The 14067-nt window shown below is 45.9% G+C and overlaps 1 protein-coding gene across 1 annotated transcript in view; it reads left to right on the top strand.

Annotated features, from left to right (window-relative positions):
- LOC138452963 (zinc finger protein 84-like) overlaps positions 1-12007 on the top strand; it is a 93558-nt gene extending 81551 nt beyond the window's left edge. Inside the window, exon 3 of the mRNA XM_069605333.1 lies at positions 9940-12007. Within this exon, the coding sequence (XP_069461434.1) occupies positions 10606-11808 (1203 nt within the window). The 5' untranslated portion in view covers positions 9940-10605 and the 3' untranslated portion in view covers positions 11809-12007. The remainder of the gene's footprint in view (positions 1-9939) is intronic.
- Positions 12008-14067: the final 2060 nt, after the last annotated feature.

The raw sequence follows: 14067 nt of genomic DNA, 5'->3' as shown, positions 1-14067 counted from the left end.
AAAGCTGCTGTGCCTCCAAGGACTTACCCAGAGAGGACCTGGTAAGGCGCCCTCTTCCGGAGCTACGAGGTACCATCGTGCACCAGCTGATCTTTGCCAAAGCTCCCTGGTAGACAGACCTACGACAGGCTGCTGACCGGAGACGGGGACTGCTGCGGAATCCCAAAGAGAAGCACCCGGACTCTTGTCCGCCACTGTCGACGACCGCCGTCGCCGACTGGAGCCGCCGTGCTCCTGTTTGTCTAAGAACTTAATTTGATCCAAGGACGCTCTCGTCTGCATCGCCGCCCGCTTTATCCCGCTGGAGAAGGCCCGACCGGCGACACGCCGAGGAGCATCCGCCGGTGGGTTTCCCGCCACCTAAAGACCACAGAGACGCCGACGATTCGACGCCCTTGCTGGGCCACAGTTCCTCATCATCTCTTTGCGGTCCAGAACTATCGTCACTGAGGTGCCCCGCACGCCTCTTCCTTGCAGGACGCCAACGCTCAGTCGTCGACGAGCACCGCTAGGAACAAAGCTGCCACTTCATCGCCGTAGTTCACCCTGTTCTCCGTCGGACGTTCGACGGCCCGTGACTCCTGCCTTAAAGGGAGGGCACTCAAGAAGGGCCGTCGATTTCCTGTCGACGAACGCTACAATTCCAGGTACATTGGGGCTGTAGAACTATTGTAGAAGGAAATAAGACTCATAGAACAATATATGGACTGGGCTTGTGATACATCTTTGCTTTACAGGTTGCCCAGGTGGGGGGGATCTCCATACAGAACTGTGTCTAGTGGTAGGGGCCAGTATTCTGCCAATTGTTCCAACCAACTGTTTTCCTCCTATTTTCTATGGTTGGTTTCCTTTATTAATTTGATCTGTGTGACATTTAACCTGAGTACAGTTGATGCACTTTAATGAGATCTGCTGATAATTGTGGTACCACTTAGAACTGTACATATTTACCATTGTTGATTTTTTTAGCACAAAGTGAGTTATTGTGATAGTGTACATAACCTTGAATATTAATGATATAAAGACTGTGTTTTAACTAATACAATGTGTGGACATTCCTTTGTGGGGGCTTGGGGACTACACTGTACTTAGGAACCAGCCTGCATCACCTCCTGAGAAGCTAGGCCTTGATTGCTCGACTACGTTACCAATGATAGAGAATCTTGGCTGGGGTCCTCTGTGCCTCTCCTCTACCATATAGAGAGCGGAAGTACAGACACCCCCCTCCAGTCTTTACACTGGTGGCAGCGGTGGGATGCTTATGGTTTTAAGAATCCGTGTATAACCGTGCACTTACAAAATATCTGCACTTTATTAAATTGAGGTTTAGTTGTGTACATGATAACTGCATTACAAGCAATGGAATCTATTGCAAATGGTAAATTGACTAGGATGAGCTTAGAGTCTCTCCAGAGTGCTTGTGAATCCCAGGGAGTTAGACTTTGTGGATAAGTCTAGGGCTGAGCTGATAGCTGCCCTGGTGGACTACCAGACTGATTGTGAAACTCTTGAAGGGGGGATGACACCAATGAGGACATTGCTCCAAGTGTATGTAAGGATCCCAGTTTCATCATCTCTATATTGAATAAATACAAGATTATACATTCTCACAAAAACTTTCCATCGATTAAGCATATGGTTGGCTTGAGCCATTTTGTGATGAAAATTGCTAACATTAAAATAACCCTCAATTATGATAGCACCACCGGGGTGTAATTCTAGCCAAGTAGTAAATGCCTCGCCCATGATTTTACATATAGTGGGGGGGTATATTTTATACTTGGTGGATCGTAAATATTGGCAATTAAGATCTCATCAGCAGTATTCTCATTTGAGGAAAAAATGGCAAACGTTACACATGGGGTGGCTCGTGTGTTAAAGTAGGGGAGCAGGGTATAGTTCACCCTTGCCCCTATTGCTAGCCCGCCACTGGGTCGCCCTATCGTTGCAGGGATAGCCTAACTGTGAAGAGTCTTATAGTCATCAATAATGAATCTTTGTGTAACCCAGGTCTCTTGCAATAGAAAACATCCTGGTCAAGGAGTAAGGCCCCGCCCCCACAGGTCAGGACAAGAGTGAGCGATGTCCCCTTGTATTCCAAGAAATCCGTTTCGTATGATTTTGAAGTTCAGGATGTCAGTTTTTATTTAGCACAAGATGTTCTGGGACCCAATTTACGATATATTTCTGGTTAATCGATTGGGGGAGATTTGCCTGCTGAAATGCACGTAGGGTAGCTAGTTCGGAAGGCTCAGCGGCTTTAAGTCCTGCAACTCTTTTTGTAGAGGGTTTTCTCTCCTGTGATAGAGCCTGTACCCTAGTGTTCCTGCAGATGGTGAGCTAGAAACCCAGGACATTTAATGCGTCGGCATTTGTTTTGAAAAGAGCAACGATCAAAGGAGTTGAAAATTCTATTAGAGGCCAATTTGTAGGGCGTCCAACAGGTGGTAGTTAAATCCTCAATACATCTGTGGAGCTTAGCAGGTTTAGTTGATGTACTTGTTTGAAAATTATTAGGAGATGGCAGCGGTTTAGGAAAGGGCTATAGTTGGTAGGTTGCAGTTCCTCCAAAACCGTCCACTTTCCCAAATCAGAATTCTCTTCCAATAGCGTGCAAAGTTGTTTGTGGTCGATATTATGGTTGTGTTTTGGGCATCCTTTTGTTTGTGCTGATGAACTGTGGAGAAGGGTGATGAATTTTGCACCGGAATTCTGGACTGATCAGAAATTTGAACAGTAGAAGTAATAGATTCTATGTGATTGATTTTTGGCTCTTCTTTGCCTAGCAATGTAGACTTGGCTAAAGACGGTTGCATTGATTTAGGGTTCGGCCTCTGCAGCCAGGCTGATCGAGTAGTGCCATCTAGTAAAATATTTGAGGATAGCCGTTTCGCCAAAATATTGGGGATACGTTTTCCTCATATATCTGGTCCTGTTGATATCGAAGGGGAAAGTCCCCTTGAGATTGTGTTGTCTTTGGCAGGTTTCTTTTTTAGTGTGGCCGCTATATTTCTTTTGTTACAAATTTCATTTGAATGCTCCACCTCCGGAGCGCATATTAGAGAGGGGAAATGAATTTCCTCATAATCCCACTCCGTTTTGTAGCTCAGCAAAGTAGCCTCTTTGATGCTCTTATCCAATGGAGGAGGCTATACAGGCATCTGAACTGATCTGGCTGGTGTTTTTCGAGCGAGTTCCCTGATTTATTGTTTTGGTCTGAGTGTTTTGCATTATTGCCTGAGATTGGCCATTATTAGGGTTTAATAAGGCAGGTTTAAACGTCTTTAAACTTTGTTCTTTATGCAAATTGTTCAACGATATTTCCAGAATCTTGGCCAGGTTATTTTTGACTTCAGTGTGATTCCTCACCATTGGGCCAAGCAGCATCGTTAAGGCATCAATTTTAGCCATGAACATATTTGTTGTTTTATGTAAGAGATTCCCTCTGGAGTTCAGAGGAGGCCTTGCTTTTTGTTCGGCTTCCGTGTCCATATCAGACTCTGTTTCCATGGACTCCGAGTCCGATGAGGCACCCAATGCTAAGTCAGGTGTGTTTGAAAGCTTGCTTTCCTCAAAATCCTAACTTTCTTGGGCTTTTTGAATCGCTTGGTCAGCTCCTAACGAGACTTTCCGAAACCCAATACATAGGTTAAGGAGAGAGTTATTGTTATCAATAGAGGGGAAACTATTTGATTAGAATTGTTGTGAGTTGAGAGTGAGCTGTATGAGTGTTCTGGTTTCCACCTGCACCTTGGCGAGGTTTATTCCTGCCGGTTCCAAGAAATCCATAATTGCTTGTTGATGTATCAAAGTTGATCTAGTCTTTCCTTTCTTCTTATAGGAGCGTCGTGCTTTGGTCATAGCGGGTATTGCAGCAGTTTTCAGTCCTGAATTCCTTAATAGTGTTCTGTTATGTGTAGCACAAGATCTTACCTTCTAAGCCCTACCAGTCCGCTCCAGCGGCACGTGACACTCAGAGCACGCGTTCGTAGATGTAGCAAGACTAACGCACATGCGCAGTTCCTTTGAGCAAGGATCAGCTGTTCCAGCAGCTCGTCGAGCAGAGAGATTGGTCCAGACTCTGCTAGAAGATGACAGAGATAAGGGGCGCTGAATCACTGCAATTTTCAGGCAATTCCCTCAGTCGAATTGAGGGTCAGAGATTTTTGTTTGGTTTCCCCTTGATGCTCTCTGCTTTCAGTGTCTGTGGTGCGCAGGGTTAGGCCTTGGCAGCCATATCCATATGTCCATATGAATACCCTCAGGGCTGAGTACGTAACCCAGGAAGCCAATCAAAGAGACCTCAAACATACATTTCTCCAGTTTGGCCCATAAATGGTGTTTCCTGAGGCGCTCCAGGACTTCTGGAACATGACACACGTATGACTCGGAGGGCGCAAACGCCAGGATATCAAGGTAAACCCACATAAAGGATTGAAACGCTGCCAGAGCAATACCAAGATCCAGGTCTAATTCAGACTAAATGATGGGCACCACACAGTTCCAGGTGGCAATAAATCTTGGCTTCCCCTGAGGACTCCAGAATGTCTTTGATCAAGTGTGGTGTTCAATCCTTGAATGTAATTTCATTCAATAACCTGTAATCAATGCAAGGCTGTAGTGGTCCCTCTTTCTTGTACATGAAAAAGAGAGGAGATCCCAAATGAGACTTTGAAGGAGCTATGTGCGCATGGTTCATATTTTTATTATTTTATTTTTTAAAGCGGAGCAGTGTAACTCTGTACAGAGTGAGGGTAGCTGTTAGGCAGAAACCTGTGCAGTTCCCTTAGGGACCACTGCAATAGGCTTAGGACTGCAGGTGTTAGCAGTAAACCCAATTGGTACCAGTCTGCACCACCCAGATTTACCTGGTAGCTGTGACTGAGCAGTCAGACTTCTCTCAAGAAGAGTTGGGTAGTATACAGAGCATACACAATAGGGCAGGTAAATACAGTAAAATAAGCAAACACTGAAGAGCTTGGTGTAAAAGATATATAATTATTTATTTAAAAACACATCTAAGAAAACACACTGGCACTAAGTTCAAGCAATTCAGAAACACAGTGACTAAAGTATATGCACTCCCTTAAACGAATATTAGACAAGTCTTAAGTAAAGCACCACTTATTTTCACACAGCGGTGAGCGCTTAACGAAGATGGCACTTTAATAATGCAGTTAAGAAGGGAGAGAAAAGGCAGAGCACAATTGAAACAGATCCCAACACTTTCAGGCGAGCAAGGCAAGACAAGAAGGCAGAATAAAACCGTGAAGTTAGAGTTCAGAAGGCCGGACCCACTTTAAGAGGGTCAGAACGAAATGTGTCCAAGGTCACACGGTTAAAAGTGCATAAAAAGTCTTGTAAGTGTTCAGAAAGGAGTTGGACCAAAAGAAAGGGACCAGTTAGAAGGTCAAGCAGTCAACCCAGTATAGAAAGTTAAGGATTTACTGTCACCTTAGACAATCTGTAGAAAGGGGAGACCAGGCGGACACAGTATCTTGAAAGGGTGAGAACGCTCCAGCGGTGGCAGTTGTTTCCTGGCAATGGGTGCAAGTCGGTGCTTCGTCCGGGTGAAGAGAGGATTTCGTCGTGGAGGAGAGCAGGAGTCGTTGCACTGCCAGGGAAGGTACGGTCCTTTTATTTGCGGTTCAGTGGTGAGTGGCTATCCGGTTGCCGGGGTGCTTGGCACGGGCAATTCGACCACTCGACGTCCTGGAAGGCGAAAAGACGGGGTACTGGTTTTGCCCACCCCACCAGTCAAGGGAAGAAGACTCTCCAGCAGGGAGATCTCCTCTGTCGTCGGGAAGTGGTGAGACGGTTCAGCAGGGCTCCACCGGTGGTGTCGTCGTTGCAGGTCGGCTCAGCTTCTCCCTCTTCGGATTTTCAGGTCTTGTGGCGACTTCTGAAGTTCCAGTCCCCAAAGCCCTGCTTTTATGCAGAAAACCCCCATTCACACAGCCTAGCTGTCACTCAAACATGCTAAGTGGTGAGCCGGGCAGCTCACCACTTGGGCCAATCACACAAGAGTGCGACTTGAGTTGCCGAGGCAACTCAGTCCAGGGTGCCTAAATCCCCTCCCACACCCCCTGTGGTACCCAGACATAGTGGCACCACTTTGGAGGGCTTCTGTGCAGAAGCCCGCCAAAAGTGGAACAAAGGGCTCAACCTTTGGGTTGGAGTTACAGAGGCGAACACAAACGCCATTTTAAAACCGAGTTCTGGCGAAAAAGTACAACCGGTGAATTAATATTAAATAAATAAACCGGCGGTATCTTTAACATTGCACCAAAAAGTGGTGCGTTTAAAAACCTATGGGAAAATCCCATAGAGAATATTCTTACGGAATATTCTCGCGTGGTAATCACTGCCACCAGCCAGAAACTCGACGAGGGAGGACTGCACAGTGCCCCCTCGAAAAACAGACCCAGGGGCAATATAATTCCCCCTACCAGTACTTCCACAATAAGATGGTTTGTACTGGTTCTGTTCAGAATTTGGGTCTAGTAAAGCCAATGGTGACTTTACCTACCCTGGGAGACAGTAGTCAGTCCCAGGGTACGGAGTCTATGTTGGGGAGTCACTATGACACCCCTGTGTTACTGCACTGAGGGTGCTGTGTAACACACATAGTAAAAACATGAAACCCTATGGAGTAAAAGACCCCATAGCCCATAAAAAACATTACAAAGTTAAAGGATATCTGAAATTATGTCCAAGAATGGGATAAAAAGAGTCTCACTCTTGGCAGGAGAAACAAATAAGCCCCAAAAATCCAGCAAAGCTGCTGGGGGACTCACTAGGTTTGGGAAATTCAGCCTAAACAGAGACTTCTCCCTAACAGTAGCCAGCGTTTGAGATGGCATCTTTTAACAGTAGTGCAGTACTGCGAGTTAAGATCTGTGCATCGGTATGACTTCTTTTTGGAGAGCCTGCAGTTCATCCCATAGGGCCTATAATGCTTCCAAGGTGTCACAACTTGTCAAGCAGCCCACTCCTTATTGTATTGTATTTGGTATTTATATAGCGCTCTTTCCCCATTTGTATGGCCTCAATGTGCTTGTGGTTGGAATGTCCTTGGTGACCGCAGTCCATGTGTAGCCAGTTCTAAGGGTTTAGATTAAGAGATAAGTGTGTGCTTTTTTGCCGGTTCAGGACTTGGGTGGCTAGCTAGGCTCCAGTAAGCAGCCCAAAGGTCAGGCACGTGGGTGGGCGCTGTTGGTGGTTTAGATAGTGTGCTAGTGCTGAAGATCCGATGTGTGCCCAGCTAGACCGAATTTTGTTTTCATTGATAGTCACTGTATTTAGTGGCAGAGGTGTAGAGGTATGTCAGGGATTTCAGTGTGGACGGCTATATGTGCTGCTAGACTGGAATGGCATAGCCATAGCTGCATTCTATGGTGCATGGATGGGTGGCCGTGCCTGCTGCCTGCATCTCCAGGCGTGGTATAAGGGATACGTACCGTATCTTGGATGCAGTTCGACTGCAATTGTTCTTTTTCTTTGTCCATTGCGAATGGCTGGTATCGCTATTCGTGGTCTCCCTGGAATGATAATAGTGAGGGCGTTTCCTGGCTGGGGAGGGTGCTGCGGATGAGTGAGGACGATAGGGGGTGAGAGAACAACATGGAGGGCGAAGGTTTGTTATGGAGTGCCTCTACGATTTGAGGTTGGCGTTGAACCACCTGGTTGGGGGTACTGATCTCTGAGAGGTCAGTTTTGTGGTTGTCCACTTGTACCAGATAGCCGGGTATCCTGATGGTCCAGCGTAGTGTTCTAGGGCCTGGAGTCTAGTCTGGTCCTGTGGAAGGACCGTGTGGGGAATAGAAATCCCTCTCTCCCGGGATCCAGTACTGAATGACCCAGTCCTGTTAGGTGGAAGATCTCCCCCTCCCTCCCCCACCCACCAGGAAAAACCAGCCACCCACGCATTAACATGATATTGGAACAGCCATAGACACTGATTGTGGGTATCCAGAAAGAAGGGAGTCAAAATGGAAGGACAGAAAAAGCTTGCCCCAAGGAAGGAACAGGTGGAGGGGGCCAGGGAGACCCAGGGCAAACAAGAAATTACTCGAAAGAGAAGAAATCGGGCGGAGCAGAGGCAAGGAGGCCCCTGGGCAAAACGGGCACAAGGCAGCAGGAGGCAGAAAACGTCAACAGTATTCTTCACAATGCAGACTGAAGGCAATTGTGGCACAAAGGCCTGTGAAACTCCTCAGGTTTTGTGGTGGCTCACATGAGAATGAGCCTCCCAGCCGGCCTGACCATTGCCCAGAGCAACGGACCATGCAAAGCGCATGCGTTGAACTGTGCTGCTGGTCTCTCCCCCCAACCCCCACACCTGCCCAGACTGAAAAACATGGCGGCTCCCAAGCTTGCGAATGTGGCAACAAGACTGAAACCCCCTACACCCAAGCACCAGTGGGGTGAGTGGGTCCTCAGGTAAGGCAGCATTCTGACACCCAGTATATCCTCCATCTACAGATTTCTCAGACACGTTTTATCATGTGTATCGGGTAAAATACTGGCTTTAGTTACTGCACCACTACAGGGGTGTCTAGATACTAAAGGGGGTGGAGCTTGAAGACAATAGTCACATGAGCAGTTGCCTAAAGCAAGGTTGCATCCTGGACACTCTTCTTTTTAATTTATTTTTGGCTGACATCGGAAATTATTTTAATAAGGCCTTAATTTCCACCCAAAAATGTAGGCAAAAACATCTTCAATGGTTGCGATACGCAAATGTTTATTTCACAGTACCAATAAGCTTGCAAAGCATGCTCATTTGTCTTCAGAAATGTTCCCAATTAATGAACCAATACGAACATTAATATAACTCATATATTGAGTTGTACTCTGTAAAATGTAGCAATACCAAGCTCTAAAATAATATGGGTTAATCATCAGTCTGAAACAATAAACACCTCCCTGATTATGAATGGTCTGTGGTCGTTTGATAAAATGTACTGCAGCCACTTGACTGAAATGCATAGAGGACACACTTTAGAGCAGATCCCTTGGCTTGGGGAACGTCTCCTGCATGGAATATCTTTAATCAGAGTTGGATTTGAATACATGGGTTGCCAGGTAGAGCAAGAGCACTCTTATTTGGATACAAGACATTGGGGAAAGCCCAGTATATTTCTGAAATGGCTGAAAGAGGAGCTCTGGGCGAACGAGACAAGACGGGTGCTGGGAGATCGCATTAAAATTCCAAACATTGCAAGTATTTGTAGAGTATGGGCCTCATTACCCGGTAGGCGGTGAGCCATGGCGCTATTAGCGCCATGGCTCATGCCGGTAAAATACCGGCACCGCCTTGGCGGAAAGGGGATTTACTGCCCCATTCCAAGGTTGGAGGGGCGGTAAATCCCCTTTCCGCCATTGCCCTTCCCATTCCCATTTCTGCCCCATAGGGCTCTATGGGAATGGGGAAGGCGCTAATTACGGCACCGCAATTTTGCTGTGCCGTAATTAGCTCCGAGGTCCCTTAGCGGGTTGGATTTTAACGCCTGCAAAAAGCAGGCGTTAAATCCCCCAACCCGCAAAGGGACCTCGTAGTAAGGCGGTAGGGATTTACCGGTACCGGTATTTTACCGGTAAATCCCTACCGCCGTCCCTGTAATGAGGCCCTATGTAATGAAAAGGGAAGGGTGGGGTCACTAAGGCATCTGCACCCATTTAGGGCATTGCTCAAAGACTGAATAAAATGCAGAGGAGATTTGTAGGGAAATGGGAGGCTCTGAAAGGTGCAATATTCTGGCTTGGAACTTTAAGCCTTCATTTTGGCTGTGTTACAACTTTGGTTTAGAATTTGAAGCCTTAAAGGCATGTGAAATATATGTAAACCAATAAAACACTATTTCAACAATAAAGAAACTATAAATGTCTAATCGTTCTTTATGTTTAGAAAGATAATGTGTCCATTTTCTTTTACAGCTTTCTAAAGCCTGCACAAAAAGTGAAATGCCTCAAGAATGGGTTTACTTGGAACAAAAGGGAGGATGTCGGATATCTCATGGAATAGAAGATTCTAGAAGCCCAGTCTGGTCAGGACTGGAGTAAGCTACGGATTAAGAACATTATTTCTGTTATCGCTTACAATCTGTATTCAGAGTGTCAAGGTAACCGGAAGAAGGACATGCTTCTGAAAAGTTACAAATAAATACACGAGTGAGTAGGAGACCCAAAGCAAGATCGAATTCGGATAAAAATGTAATTCAAAAGTCAAAGCTTTTTATTTATGAAGATTTCAAATAGTAGAAAACCATACCAATGCATTGAATTTGAAAACACTACATACCAAGGTTGGATTCAATAACCCTAACAAACATGTTAGTATGGGTATTGTGAAAAGAACATAAGACGTGAAAGCATTAAGATTCTTCTGAGAACACCTAAATGAGAAAACTTGTCAAACACAACCTGCATTGACACATGGAGGTGAAAAATCGTAGCTCCTTAAAAGGGCTTTCCTTTGTACAATGGAATTGTAACGAAGAGTGCACTGAGAGATGAATATAGAACATTCTCAACAAATGGCTGACCCTGTAATGAGGTTCACTCTGCTATTGCATTCTTGCTAAACAAATTCAAGCTGGAGAAATGAAACCCCCAGAGAAACCTTGCCTGGACAATGAATGCCATAATCGTTTCAGTCAGAAAACATATCCAACTCAACATGAGAGCACCCTTACAGGAGCCAAACCTCATCAGTGCTCTGAATGTCAGAAATGCTTCAGTGTGAAAAGCAGCCTAACTGCCCATGAGAGAAGCCACACAGGAGCCAAACCTTATCGGTGCTCTGAATGTCAGAAATGCTTCAGTCAGAAAAGCAGCCTAACTGCCCATGAGAGAAGCCACACAGGAGCCAAACCTTATCGGTGCTCTGAATGTCAGAAATGCTTCAGTCAGAAAAGCAGCCTAACTAAACATGAGAGAAGGCACACAGGAGCCAAACCTTATCAGTGCTCTGAATGTCAGAAATGCTTCAGTGTGAAAAGCAGCCTAACCACCCATGAGAAAATCCACACAGGAGCCAAACCTTATCAGTGCTCTGAATGTCAGAAATGCTTCAGTCAGAAATACAGCCTAACTGCCCATGAGAGAAGCCACACAGGAGCCAAACCTTATCAGTGCTCTAAATGTCAGAAATGTTTCAGTCAGAAAAGCAACCTTATTACACATGAGAGAAGCCACACAGGAGCCAAACCTTTTCAGTGCTCTGAATGTCAGAAATGCTTCCGTGTGAAAAGCCACCTAACTACCCATGAGAGAAGCCACACAGGAGCCAAACCTTATCGGTGCTCTGAATGTCAGAAATGCTTCAGTCAGAAATGCAGCCTAACCACCCATGAGAGAATCCACACAGGAGCCAAACCTTATCAGTGCTCTGAATGTCAGAAATGCTTCAGTCACAAATGCAACCTAACTACCCATGAGAGAAGCCACACAGGAGCCAAACCTTATCGGTGCTCTGAATGTCAGAAATGCTTCAGTGTGAAAAGCAGCCTAACTACCCATGAGAAAAGCCATACAGGAGCCAAACCTTATCGATGCTCTGAATGTCAGAAATGCTTCAGTGTGAAAAGCAGCCTAACTAAACATGAGAGAAGGCACACAGGAGACAGACCTTATCAGTGCTCTGAATGTCAGAAATGCTTCAGTCACAAGCCCTACCTAACTACCCATGAGAGAAGCCACACAGGAGCCAAACCGTATCGGTGCTCTGAATGTCAGAAATGCTTCAGTGTGAAAAGCAGCCTAACCACCCATGAGAGAAGCCACACAGGAGCTAAACTGTATTAGTGCTCTGAATGTCAGAAATGCTTCAGTTTGAAAAGCATATAACTATACCTGAGAGAAGCCACACAGAGAAAGCTTAAGTCCGTGCACAGAATGCCAGAACAACCTTCCCTTCCCACTGCCTTTATAAGCTGTTACCTTTCTCCACATGCATATCACCATAGTACTTGGACAAGGAAGAGGCAACTGGGAGTAGTACATGCTAGCTTGTCATTGCACCACTCTGGTACTGAGGCGAGGAAGAGGCATGAGGACTGTTGTGAGGGTCAGGCATGTGCTCATGCCTCTTCCTCGCCTCAGTACCAGAGTGGTGCAATGACAAGTTAGTATGTACTACTCCCAGTCGCCTCTAACTATGGTCAGGCAACACCTACAACCTCTTAAATGGGTGCAAGTGTATAAAAGGAGAAATCAGAAGCAGAGTGTAGGTCGAGATCCAGAGTGGCAGCAGAGCGTGGCAATATGAGGTGGAGCAGGCAATTTATGGGCCGGTGAAAAGGACACTGACTACTTCAGAGAGGCCCGAAAGATGCAGAGGCCAGAGCGGGGCGCAAAAGGGTTGGGAGCTTTGCAGAGCTCTATGCCGTGTGTTCCCCGTTGGGAGTGGGGAACTCAGAGATCTCCCTGAGGCCGCTGACGGCTGCAGGATAATCTGAAGGAAGCAAGCGCTGCTCGCCGGAGCTCCCCAGGAGTGAGAGAGGAGCCAGCGAGAACCCGAGAGTGAAACGAGAGCACCTGAAGGAGCAGCCGCACACCGGTCAGTGACAGGGAAAGGATCACTCATGCCAGGGGTGCTCAAGGGGCATTGTATGTGTAGCGGTGGATGCCGGTCAAGGGAAAATGTATGACAAATGGGTCGGGAGACCAAACGTGAACTATTGAATACCGAACAAGTTGCCAAGCACGTAATGAGTTTTGAATGCTGAACTCTGGAAAAGAAATGAGTATATCGAAGGACTGAAACAGCAAGTGATGTGCATTTGCAAACAAAGTGAAACAAGTAAAAATCAAAATACTATTGGCTAGTGTGAAAGCAAAGTGGTAACCAGGAGAAATACCACAAAGGAACGTGTGTGAGGGTCACATGTTGGTAAAGGCAAGAAGCTGTTAAAGTGAAACAGAAACATATGTGGATTTATGACACAGATACAGAAAGGAAACCTCTGTTGTCAAGGAAATCCTATGAGAAAGAATGAACTGTTGCAAAATGCCAAGGGGTATCGGTTGCGCAACCTGTGATGGGTAGTCCGTGTGGTCCGACAACTGACCCTAGACCGAGAAACCCTGACTTGGAGTAAACCAAGAGAAGTGAAAAGGCTGAGGCTGGTCTGCCTAAGATTGTTCAAGTGACATAAAGAAAAGGCAAACTAAGCAAGTTGATTTCACTGTGAATTTGAAGACAGAAATGCTGCCTACTTGTAGGAAGGGAACCCCAAGACCATTCTGTGGAACTGTATTGAACTTGGGACAGGAATCCTGAGACCATTTTGTGGAACTGTGTTAAACTTGGGGAAGGGAGCCAAGAGTAAGCCAGGAGTTGGAAGAAGCTCAGCACATTTGTTTGAACATTATTCCTTTGGTTGCTGATATCCCCACACATGGTTTAGCTTTAGTTGGGAGGGCAAGTATAGGTTTTGGACACAGACAGACTTTTAAGTTGAACTTACTAACTCCGACTATCCTTAGTTTATTTAGGTAGGGAAATCCCACCTTGGTGTAGGTAAATCCTCCACTTTGCCTCCAAATGCATGATTCATCTGTTTGTGAAAACTGGTAGTAATTTCGTTACCACCAAACAAAGTGAGTAACTGGATTACCACCACTTTTTTCCTACACTGCCAAACTTGTAATAAGGCCCGTTTTCTTCTACATATGTAGGGCTTTAAAACCTTACCAAGAGTTTTTCCAACATTCAGTTCACATGCTGAGAAAAAAGGGAGCCAATGGTGCCTTGTAGGGCAACACTAGAGAGTAGCAGGGCGGGAGAAGTTTGTTTTTTTATTAATTTCTAATGCGCACCTAACCCATAGGTAACAGGGCGCAGCCATAAGGAAATGCAAAACTTACATGATTACAGGTATGATACAATGAGGCATATATAATTACAGGTGATTTACAATAAAGCATATACACAGGTATACAGGTAAGAACAGTTTAGGACGGGAGGGTGGGTGGACACAGAGATCATATTTACAGTGTACGGTGGTCAGGGTCTGGGGTATCATAGGTAGGGCTAGTGTGAGGCACAGTTAGTGGTCGGAA

This window comes from Ambystoma mexicanum, chromosome 4p (assembly GCF_040938575.1).
Source record: "Ambystoma mexicanum isolate Mex_15411 chromosome 4p, UKY_AmexF1_1, whole genome shotgun sequence".
Classification (NCBI taxonomy): domain Eukaryota; kingdom Metazoa; phylum Chordata; class Amphibia; order Caudata; family Ambystomatidae; genus Ambystoma; species Ambystoma mexicanum.
The sequence above is the reverse complement of the archived record's forward strand: the minus strand, read 5'-3'. Positions and strand labels throughout refer to the sequence as shown.